Here is a 12,382-nt window from a genome sequence, read left to right as displayed (position 1 = left end):
TTTTCCCCCAGACCAAGCATTCTCATTTTGTGTACCAACCTCTTGTGCGGTACGGTATCAAACGCTTTGGAAAAATCGAGATATACCACGTCCAATGACTCACCGTGGTCCAGCCTATAGCTTACCTCTTCATAAAAACTGATTAGATTGGTTTGACAGGAGCGATTTCTCATAAACCCATGCTGATATGGAGTTAAACAGTTATTCTCATTGAGATAATCCAGAATAACATCCTTCAGAAACCCTTCAAATATTTTACCAACAGTACAGGTTAGACTTACTGGCCTATAATTTCCAGGTTCACTTTTAGAGCCCTTTTTGAATATTGGCACCACATTTGCTATGCGCCAGTCCTGCGGAACAGACCCCGTCGCTATAGAGTCCCTAAAAATAAGAAATAATGGTTTATCTATTACATTACTTAGTTCTCTTAGTACTCGTGGGTGTATGCCATCCGGACCCGGAGATTTATCTATTTTAATCTTATTTAGCCGGTTTCGCACCTCTTCTTGGGTTAGATTGGTGACCCTTAATATAGGGTTTTCATTGTTTCTTGGGATTTCACCTAGCATTTCATTTTCCACCGTGAATACCGTGGAGAAGAAGGTGTTTAATATGTTAGCCTTTTCCTCGTCATCTACAACCATTCTTTCCTCACTATTTTTTAAGGGGCCTACATTTTCAGTTTTTATTCTTTTACTATTGATATAGTTGAAGAACAGTTTGGGATTAGTTTTACTCTCCTTAGCAATGTGCTTCTCTGTTTCCTTTTTGGCAGCTTTAATTAGTTTTTTAGATAAAGTATTTTTTTCCCTATAGTTTTTTAGAGCTTCAATGGTGCCATCCTGCTTTAGTAGTGCAAATGCTTTCTTTTTACTGTTAATTGCCTGTCTTACTTCTTTGTTTAGCCACATTGGGTTTTTCCTATTTCTAGTCCTTTTATTCCCACAAGGTATAAACCGCTTACAGTGCCTATTTAGGATGCTCTTAAACATTTCCCATTTATTATCTGTATTCTTATTTCTGAGGATATTGTCCCAGTCTACCAGATTAAGGGCATCTCTAAGCTGGTCAAACTTTGCCTTCCTAAAGTTCAGTGTTTTTGTGACTCCCTGACAAGTCCCCCTAGTGAAAGACAGGTGAAACTGTACAATATTGTGGTCACTATTTCCTAGATGCCCGACCACCTGCAGATTTGTTATTCTGTCAGGTCTATTAGATAGTATTAGGTCTAAAAGTGCTGCTCCTCTGGTTGGATTCTGCACCAATTGTGAAAGATAATTTTTCTTGGTTATTAGCAGAAACCTGTTGCCTTTATGGGCTTCACAGGTTTCTGTTTCCCAGTTAATATCCGGGTAGTTAAAGTCCCCCATAACCAGGACCTCATTATGGGTTGCAGCTTCATCTATCTGCTTTAGAAGTAGACTTTCCATGATTTCTGTTATATTTGGGGGTTTGTAACAGACCCCAATGAGAATTTTGTTACCATTTTTCCCTCCATGAATTTCGACCCATATGGACTCGACATTCCCTTCGCTAATATCCTCCCTTAAAGTGGACTTTAGACAAGACTTTACATAGAGACAAACCCCTCCTCCTCTTCGATTTTTACGATCTTTTCTAAACAGACTGTAACCCTGTAAGTTAACTGCCCAGTCATAGCTTTCATCTAACCATGTCTCGGTTATTCCCACTATGTCAAAGTTACCTGTAGATATTTCTGCTTCTAGTTCTTCCATCTTGTTTGTCAGGCTTCTGGCGTTTGCGAGCATGCAGTTTAGAGGATTTTGTTTTGTTCCAATCTCCTCGCTGTGGATTGTTTTAGAAATGTTCTTACCTCCCTTCTGAGTATGTTTTCCTGGGTCTTCTTTGTTCGAGTCTAATGTTTTTCTTCCCGTCCTCTCTTCTTCTAGTTTAACGCCCTCCTGATGAGTGTAGCGAGTCTTCTGGCGAATGTGTGTTTCCCAGGTTTGTTGAGGTGTAGTCCGTCTCTGGCGAGGAGTCCATCGTACAAGTAATTCACACCGTGGTCCAGGAATCCGAATCCTTGTTGTCTGCACCATCGTCTTAGCCAGTTGTTCGCATCAAGGATCCTGTTCCATCTCCTGGTGCCATGCCCGTCTACTGGAAGGATAGAAGAAAAAACTACCTGTGCATCCAGCTCCTTTACTTTCTTCCCCAACTCTTCAAAGTCCTTGCAGATTGTCGGTAGGTCCTTCCTTGCCGTGTCATTGGTGCCAACATGTATCAGAAGAAATGGGTGGACGTCCTTGGAGCTGAAGAGCTTTGGTATCCTATCAGTCACATCCTTGATCATCGCACCTGGAAGGCAGCATACTTCTCTTGCGGTTATGTCCGGTCTGCAGATGGCTGCTTCTGTGCCTCTCAGTAGTGAGTCTCCCACCACCACCACTCTTCGTTGCTTCTTGGCTGTACTTTTTGCTGTCACTTGTTGCTGTGTACCCTTTTCTTTTTTGCTTTCTGGTATTGCTTCGTCCTTAGGTGTGCCATCTTCATCCTCTACAAAGATTTGATATCGGTTCTTCAGTTGTGTGGTTGGTGATTTCTCCATGGTCTTCTTGCTTCTTTTGGTCACATGCTTCCACTCATCTGCTTTTGGAGGTTCTCTGACACTTTTTTCACCTTCTGTGACCAGTAGAGATGCTTCTGTTCTGTCTAGGAAGTCTTTATTCTCTTTGATGAGTTTCAAAGTTGCTATTCTTTCTTCCAGACCCCACACCTTTTCTTCTAAAAGGGCCACTAGTCTACACTTCTGACAGGTGAAATTGGATTCTTCTTCTGGTCGATCTGTGAACATGTAGCACATGCTGCAGCTCACCATTATTCCGTTATCAGTTCTGAGTTGCAAATTGGCACGTAACCTGTAGAGACTTGTATCATTACTAGTGATGAGTGAGTGTACTCATTGCTTGGGTTTTCCAGAGCACGCTCGGGTGGTCTGAGTATTTTAGTGTTCGGAGATTGTTGACAACCCCTATAACAATAGTGGTTCTGCAGGTTGTGACAAGACAATATCTGTTCTCATCTATTTTTTTTTTGGCTGTTTTGGTCATAATTTTTGCATTTTGTCATTGCTCTCACTTTGATGTACAGTAGCATGAGGTGGTGTCTACAACACACAGAAGTTGCTCAGGTAGTGCCGCTCATCCAGGATGGCACATCAATGCGAGCTGTGGTAAAAGAGGGGTTGCTGTGTCTGTCAGCATAGTGGCCATAGCATGGAGCAGATACCAGGAGATGCAAAGGGGGCCATAAGAGGGCAACAACTCGACAGCAGAACCGCTGCTTCCTTCTTTCTGCAAGGAAGAACAGGCAGAGCAGTCCCAGAGCCATGCAAATTGACCTCTAGCAGGCCATTAACATCCATGTGTCTGCTTAAACATTCATAAAGGACTACAAGAGGGGTGGTATGAGGACAGACTTCCACAAGTGAGTGTTGTGCTTACAGCTCAATACAGCACAGGGCAATTGGCATTTGCCAGATAACAAAAAGATTGGCAGATTTGACATTGACACCCTGTACTCTTCACGGATGAGAGCAGGTTCACTCTGAGCACATGTGACAGATGTGAAAGTCTGGAGACGCTGTGGAGAATGTTCTGTCTGCAACATTCTCTAGCATGACTGGTTTGGTATTGGGCCAGTAATTGTGTGGGGAGACATTTTCTTTTGGAGGGCTGCACAACCCTCAATGTGCTCGCCAGAAGTACTCCGACTGCCATTAGTTCCGGGATGAGATCCTCAGACCCATTGTGAAACCATATGCAGGTGCAGTGGGCCCTGGGTTCCTTCTGATGCATGACAATGCTAGACCTCGTACGGTTGAAGCATCAGCAGTTCCTGAATGATGAAGGCATTGATGTTATGGACTGTCCTGCCTGTTCCCCAGTCCTGAATCCAATAAAGTACATCTGGGACATAATGTCTCGTTCCATCCACCAACGCCACGTTGAACCACACTGTCAAGGCATTGACTGATGCTTTAATCCAGGTCTGGGAGGAGATCCCTCTGAAGAACATTCGCTGCCTCATCAGGAGCATGCCCAGGCATTGTAGGGAGGTCATACAGTCATGTGGAGGCCATAAACACTACTGAGCATCATTTGCTTGTCTTGAGGCATTTCCACTAAAGTTGGATCAGCCTGTAGTTTGATTTTTTGCTTTGATTTTCAGTATAATTTCCAAATCCAAACCTCCATGCGCTATTAATTTTGATTGACATTGATCATTTTTGTTTTATTCTCAATGCATTCCACTATGTAATGAATAAATATGTAACTGGGATATTCCAGTCAGTGATATCTAAGATGTGGCATTTTAGTGTTTTTCTTTCTTTTGAGTATATATAATATATATTATCTAGGAATATAAAAAAAGATATCCCCAAGGCAGTGTGTTGTGGAAACTCCTCTTTAGAGAGAGCTTTGAGGGAGGGACACAAAGTGTCTCGCACATATTGCCAGTGTTGATCAAATCAGGGTAGTGATCATCCAGAGTGAAGACACAGCCAGTAAAGGTACCTTCACACGAAGCGACGCTGCAGCGATAGCGACAACGATGCTGATCGCTGCAGCGTCGCTGTTTGATCGCTGGAGAGCTGTCACACAGACCGCTCTCCAGCGACCAACGATGCCGAGGTCCCCGGGTAACCAGGGTAAACATCGGGTTGCTAAGCGCAGGGCCGCGCTTAGTAACCCGATGTTTACCCTGGTTACCAGCGTAAAAGTAAAAAAAACAAACAGCACATACTTACATGCGTCCCCCAGCGTCTGCTTCCTGACACTGACTGAGCTCCGGCCCTAACAGCACAGCGGTGACGTCACCGCTGTGCTTTCACTTTCACTTTAGGGCCGGCGCTCAGTCAGTGTCAGGAAGCAGACGCTGGAGGACGAGCAGGTGAGCATGTACTGTTTGTTTTTTTTACTTTTACGCTGGTAACCAGGGTAAACATCGGGTTACTAAGCACGGCCCTGCGCTTGGTAACCTGATGTTTACCCTGGTTACCAGTGTAAAACATCGCTGGTATCGTTGCTTTTGCTTTCAAACACAACGATACACAGCGATCGGACGACCAAATAAAGTTCTGGACTTTATTCAGCGACCAGCGACATCACAGCAGGATCCTGATCGCTGCTGTGTGTCAAACGAAACGATATCGCTAGCCAGGACGCTGCAACGTCACGGATCGCTAGCGATGTCGTTTCGTGTGAAGGTACCTTTAGTGTGTGTTGAAGCCTTGTCTGGTCCCGGGGACCAAGATAAATGTTTTATTGCACCCACAGAAAAAGGGGAATGGCTTTGTACATTACCAAAAATATGCAAGGTTAAAGAATAAGGGTGGTAAATGATGGATTCTACAAAATTCCTTCAAACAAGCTTAAACTAACTCAATAATTTTAACACAAATCAAACTCCCTGTCTAGTTGATTTTACAAACACAACTTGTACGGAGCATACAAAAACAAATATTAAAGCAAGATTTATAGATGTAAATTGTTCAAATGATGATCAAAGCAAGCTATAAAATATTATCCATAACAGTAAGATATGTAAAGTGGCTCTAAAAACCTTCTCTATAAGGTAATTAACTAGTAATGTGCTTTTTTTTTTTTTTTTTTATCTTTGTAGGATACACACGGTCTAATTTGGAGGTGGAGACTCTACCTATCTCTTTTCTGGTTCTGCGTGCTGGCCATATTGTAGTAAGCGGGAAGAATCAGGAAAAGCAAAACTTCCTGGACAGTCTGCAGAAAGCGGTAGGGTGGGAATGGATGGATACACAGTACTCACAACTACCTTTTGTACTGTGAGTAGTGTTGAGCATTCCGATACCGCAAGTATCGGGTATCAGGCGATACTTGCGGGTATCGGAATTCCGATACCGAGATCCGATACTTTTGTGGTATCGGGTATCGGTATCGAAACAACATTAATGTAAAAATGTGTAAAAGAGAGAATTAAAATAAAAAATATTGCTATACTCACCTCTCCGCAGCCTGCACCTTACCGAGGGAAGCGGCAGCGTTCTTTGTTTAAAATTCGCGCTTTTCTTTCCTTTACGTGAAGTCCCGGCTTGTGATTGGTTGCGTCGCAGTCACATGGGCGACGCAACCAATCACAGCAAGCCGTGACGTAATTTCAGGTCCTTAAGGATTTTAAAATAACGTACCGGCTTTGTGATTGGTTGCGTCGCAGTCACATGGGCGACGCAACCAATCACAGCAAGCCGTGACGTAATTTCAGGCCCTTAAGGATTTTAAAATTACGTCCCGGCTTTGTAATTGGTTGCGTCGCAGTCACATGGGCGACGCAACCAATCACAAGCCGTGACGTCACGGGAGGCTGGACACGCGCGCATTTTAAAATGCGCGCTTGTCCAGCCTCCCGTGATGTCCCGGCTTGTGATTGGTTGCGTCGCGGTCAACCAATCACAAGCCGAGAGGCTGGACACGCGCGCATTTTAAAATGCGCGCTTGTCCAGCCTCCCGTGACGTCCCGGCTTGTGATTGGTTGCGTCGCGGTCAACCAATCACAAGCCGGGAGGCTGGACACGCGCGCATTTTAAAATGCGCGCTTGTCCAGCCTCCCGTGACGTCCCGGCTTGTGATTGGTTGCGTCGCGGTCAACCAATCACAAGCCGGGAGGCTGGACACGCGCCCATTTTAAAATTTTAAAATGCGCGCGTGTCCAGCCTCCCGGCTTGTGATTGGTTGACCGCGACGCAACCAATCACAAGCCGGGACGTCACGGGAGGCTGGACAAGCGCGCATGTTAAAATGCGCGCGTGTCCAGCCTCCCGGCTTGTGATTGGTTGACCGCGACGCAACCAATCACAAGCCGGGACATCACGGGAGGCTGGACAAGCGCGCATTTTAAAATGCGCGCGTGTCCAGCCTCCCGTGACGTCACGGCTTGTGATTGGTTGCGTCGCCCATGTGACTGCGACGCAACCAATCACAAAGCCGGGACGTAATTTTAAAATCCTTAAGGACCTGAAATTACGTCACGGCTTGCTGTGATTGGTTGCGTCGCCCATGTGACTGCGACGCAACCAATCACAAAGCCGGGACTTCACGTAAGGAAAGAAAAGCGCGAATTTTAAGCAAACAACGCTGCCGGTTCCCTCGGAGAGGTGAGTATAGCAATATTTTTTATTTTAATTCTTTCTTTTACACATTAATATGGTTCCCAGGGCCTGAAGGAGAGTTTCCTCTCCTTCAGACCCTGGGAACCATCAGGAATACCGTCCGATACTTGAGTCCCATTGACTTGTATTGGTATCGGGTATCGGTATCGGATTTGATCCGATACTTTGCCGGTATCGGCCGATACTTTCCGATACCGATACTTTTATCGGACGGTATCGCTCAACACTAACTGTGAGCAATCATGTTGCATTATTTGTCCTGAGACATGGAAAATTGTTTGCTTATTTGGGTATTTATTCCAAAACCACCAAAATGTAAACCTAAAGTTGAAGAAAAAATTGTGTTCATTTGTAATAGGCTATCCATGGTACTTCTGTAGCAGTACATCTTTAGCATCCCATTAAAATGCTTTAATATTTACTGTTTTTTACAGGTGTTTCAAGCTGCTAATAAATCATTCCCAATCTCAAATGTCTCAATTTCACAAATTCGGTAAGATGTTTCTGAACCTGCACTTGGTGATAAGATATGTAATGGGAACAGGGGCGGACACTGACAGCTTGGGGCCCCTGTGCAGGAAATATGTCTGGGCTCCCCTCCTTTTATGGTGACATTGATAGATAGAGAGATATATATCTATCTATCTCTATCTCGTATATTGCCTTCCCTTATTATACAGTGCCCCCTCTTATGTACAGTACCGTCCCTTACATATTGGATTATATAGAGACCTGTTTTTTATTACATACCGTCCTGTCTTGTTAGCTGTATAATGCAATGATGGCTGATGGGAGCATGGGAAAGCTTCTTTTCTAATGAAGGAGCTGATGGACTGGTCTTCTGGTCACCGGAAGACAAGGAAACTATGTAACTAAGGATGGTGTTATACAGAATTAGTGAGTACAGTATGTACAAAGGGACTGTTAGACTTAATAAGTGATAATAATGTCTTCCTCCACCCCTGTTCCTAAGTCAAATCCCATCCCAATCCCCCACACCCCTCATTTTCCTTCTCCCCCTGCATCCTATTATCCTCTCCCTACCCCATATCATTGCCCATTCCACCACCTCAATCATTTCCTCCCCCCTCCACCACCATCATTGTCCTTTCCACCAAGACCATCCTTGCCCATTCCACCACCCCCATCATTTCCTCCCCCTTCCACCATCATTGTCCTTTCCACCACCACCATTCTTGCTCATTCCACCACTTCCATTATTTCCTCCTCCCCCATCATTGCCCTCTCCATCACCTCATCATTGCCTTCTCCCCATCAGCCCCATCATTGCCCTATCCTCCCCCTACACACAGGCACACACAGCACCATTCACCTCTCTGCACATTCCCCCACAGCGCTATGCATGCATACACACACAACACACACACCACCTCTCCGCACGCTCTGCTGCAGCAGCACTGTCGCCTTCCTCTCTTTGGCACAGCCAACCGCTGAATGATGTCATCCAGCAGTGCTGCTGTCTGTGTGAGAGGAGGCGCGGGCAGGAAGCAGGACAGATCGCTGCAGCTCCCTCATTATTAGCCACCCTGCAGGGGCCCCCTCCGCCTCTGAGCCCCCATGCGGCTGCACATGCGTTATGTCTGCCCATGAATGGGAAATTATAAATGAGGTAGCATGTTCCATTGTCCTACATTCTTCCACAGAAATGGCTCTGGAAATATTTGCTTTAATGTTGAATAACAACTTTGCATGTGGAGGGAAAAGAACAGTACAGTGGGCGACATGTGTTAATGCATCTACACCAGAAACTAGTATAAAAAGTCACCTATTATGCATTCAATTCGTTTGCCACAATTACAACTTTTTAAAGTTTTTTTTTTTTTATTTCTGCCACTCTCTTTATTTCTGCCACTCTTTTTAAGGCTATGTGCATATGTTGCAGAATTGCAGCAGAAATTTCTGTGGCAATTCTGCAACACCCGTGGGAAATACGCATGCAGAATTGGCATGCATATTCCCGCTAAACACTAGCATTTTGCAAGCGTAATTAGCTTGTAGAATGCTAGCGTTTTCCAAGCGATCTGTAGCATTGCTTGGAAAACTGATTGACAGGTTGGTTACACTTCTCAAACAGTGTTTGACAAGTGTGACCAACTTTTTACTATTGATGCTGCCTATGCAGCATCAATAGTAAAAAGATATTATGTTAAAAATAATAAAAAAATTAAATCGTGATATTCTTACCTTCTGACGGCCCCCGTAGCCTTCCCTACTCACGATGCTCCCGTTCTCAGTAATGCCTCGCAGCAATGATCCCAGATGACGTAGCCTCACGTGAGACCGCTACGTCATCACAGGTCATTGTTGCAAGCCATTACTGGGAATGGGAGCATCGCAAGGAGCGGGAAGGCTGCGGGGGCGAGAATATCACGATTTTTTATTTTATTTATTTATTTATTTTTTTACAGGTGGTATATGGTTCCCAGGGCCTGGAGGAGAGTCTCCTCTCCTCCACCCTTGGTACCAACTGCACATGATCCGCTTAGTTCCCGCATAGTGGGCATAACCCCATGCGGGAAGTAAGAAGATCAATGCATTCCTGTGTGTGCGGAATCACCGCGATTCCACACAAACAATGAACATGCTGCATTTCTTTCGGAATGCGATTCCGCTGCAGAAAACGCAGCATGTGCACAAATTCGGAATGCATTATAAATGATGGGATGCTTATGTAAGCCTTTTTTTGGCGGAAAATGGCCGAAAAACGCTTAAAAAAGCTAAAAATCCTGAACCTGTGCCCATAGCCTAAAAAATGGGTAGAATCTACCAGAAGTGGCTAGTCCACACTCCTACACAGTTCTAGTTTATTACAGAAAATCTTGTAACCTAGGTGCAAATGCACACTAGCCCATCGATGACAGATCTGTATTTCTGGTGTGTGCATAGCATTTTGTGTGGCGGTCTTCATAATTTGTAAAAAAAACCAAAAAAAACATACTGGATAGGAAACTTTAATGACATGATTGTATAAAATCGTATTCACAAATATCTGTCCATTAGTAGCAAATTAACACTTGGATGATTTCCGACAGTCACCTTTATATGATGTGGTTGCTGGGATACTGCATCGTGGTCCTGGGATACTGATTGGTTACCATGGTAGCTGAGGGCCTGCTGAAGGCTCCCTTTGCTACCTTCATGGTACTCATGTGAAGCTCATCCACAGGTTGAGCTTGATAGTCCATGATTTGTTAAATATACTACAGCACTGCAATATGTAGTTGCATGACTCAAATGATGGCAAGTTCAAATCCCCTAAGGGGACTCGCATATAAAAGTGCAAATTGTACTTTTTCACAGTTTAAAAATAATTGGGTAGGGGGACCCTTTGGTATGGATGCATATGCAAAAAAAATAAAAATAAGAATAAATAAAATAAAATAAGTTATACAGGTCCTTCTCAAAAAATTAGCATATAGTGTTAAATTTCATTATTTACCATAATGTAATGATTACAATTAAACTTTCATATACTATAGATTCATTATCCACCAACTGAAATTTGTCAGGTCTTTTATTGTTTTAATACTGATGATTTTGGCATACAACTCCTGATAACCCAAAAAACCTGTCTCAATAAATTAGCATATCAAGAAAAGGTTCTCTAAACGACCTATTACCCTAATCTTCTGAATCAACTAATTAACTCTAAACACATGCAAAAGATACCTGAGGCTTTTAAAAACTCCCTGCCTGGTTCATTACTCAAAACCCCCATCATGGGTAAGACTAGCGACCTGACAGATGTCAAGAAGGCCATCATTGACACCCTCAAGCAAGAGGGTAAGACCCAGAAAGAAATTTCTCAACAAATAGGCTGTTCCCAGAGTGCTGTATCAAGGCACCTCAATGGTAAGTCTGTTGGAAGGAAACAATGTGGCAGAAAACGCTGTACAACGAGAAGAGGTGACCGGAACCTGAGGAAGCAGTGGACTGAGTCTGGTGTGGAAACATCCAGAGCCACCGTGCACAGGCGTGTGGAGGAAATGGGCTACAGGTGCCGCATTCCCCAGGTAAAGCCACTTTTGAATCATAAACAGCGGCAGAAGCGCCTGACCTGGGCTACAGAGAAGCAGCACTGGACTGTTGCTAAGTGGTCCCAAGTACTTTTTTCTGATGAAAGCAAATTTTGCATGTCATTCGGAAATCAAGGTGCCAGAGTCTGGAGGAAGACTGGGGAGAAGGAAATGCCAAAATGCCTGAAGTCCAGTGTCAAGTACCCACAGTCAGTGATGGTGTGGGGTGCCATGTCAGCTGCTGGTGTTGGTCCACTGTGTTTCATCAAGGGCAGGGTCAATGCAGCTAGCTATCAGGAGATTTTGGAGCACTTCATGCTTCCATCGGCTGAAATGCTTTATGGAGATGAAGATTTCATTTTTCAGCACGACCTGGCACCTGCTCACAGTGCCAAAACCACTGGTAAATGGTTTACTGACCATGGTATTACTGTGCTCAATTGGCCTGCCAACTCTCCTGACCTGAACCCCATAGAGAATCTGTGGGATATTGTGAAGAGAAAGTTGAGAGACGCAAGACCCAACACTCTGGATGAGCTTAAGGCCGCTATTGAAGCATCCTGGGCCTCCATAACATCTCAGCAGTGTCACAGGCTGATTGCCTCCATGCCACGCCGCATTGAAGCAGTCATTTCTGCCAAAGGATTCCCGACCAAGTATTGAGTGCATAACTGAACATTATTATTTGATGGTTTTTTTGTTTGGTATTAAAAAACACTTTTATTTGATTGGTCGGGTGAAATATGCTAATTTATTGAGACAGGTTTTTTGGGTTATCAGGAGTTGTATGCCAAAATCATCAGTATTAAAACAATAAAAGACCTGACAAATTTCAGTTGGTGGATAATGAATCTATAGTATATGAAAGTTTAATTGTAATCATTACATTATGGTAAATAATGAAATTTAACACTATATGCTAATTTTTTGAGAAGGACCTGTATACTCACACTCTGGCGGCCCCTGGATCCAGGCGATGCGTTCAGTGATGCTCCTTGCAACGTTACAGTCCCAAGAATGCATTGTGGTTTTGCGAGATGATGATGACGTAGCGGTCTCGCGAGAGCGCTACGTCATCATCTCGCGAGATCGCAATGCATAGCCCAGAGCGTCGCAGGCCCCGTTAGGTGAGTAAATCACGATTTTTTATTTTTTTTTATTATTTTTAACATTAGAT

General features: G+C 44.1%; 1 protein-coding gene across 1 annotated transcript in view; it reads left to right on the top strand.

Moving 5' to 3' along the window:
• LOC143775626 (uncharacterized) overlaps positions 1-12,382 on the top strand; it is a 69,557-nt gene that overhangs the window by 44,526 nt on the left and 12,649 nt on the right. The window contains exons 5-6 of the mRNA XM_077263977.1: positions 5,650-5,777; positions 7,603-7,661. Of these exons, the coding sequence (XP_077120092.1) occupies positions 5,650-5,777; positions 7,603-7,661 (187 nt within the window). The remainder of the gene's footprint in view (positions 1-5,649; positions 5,778-7,602; positions 7,662-12,382) is intronic.

The sequence above is a fragment of the Ranitomeya variabilis genome, chromosome 5, assembly GCF_051348905.1.
Source record: "Ranitomeya variabilis isolate aRanVar5 chromosome 5, aRanVar5.hap1, whole genome shotgun sequence".
Taxonomy (NCBI): domain Eukaryota; kingdom Metazoa; phylum Chordata; class Amphibia; order Anura; family Dendrobatidae; genus Ranitomeya; species Ranitomeya variabilis.
The sequence above is the reverse complement of the archived record's forward strand: the minus strand, read 5'-3'. Positions and strand labels throughout refer to the sequence as shown.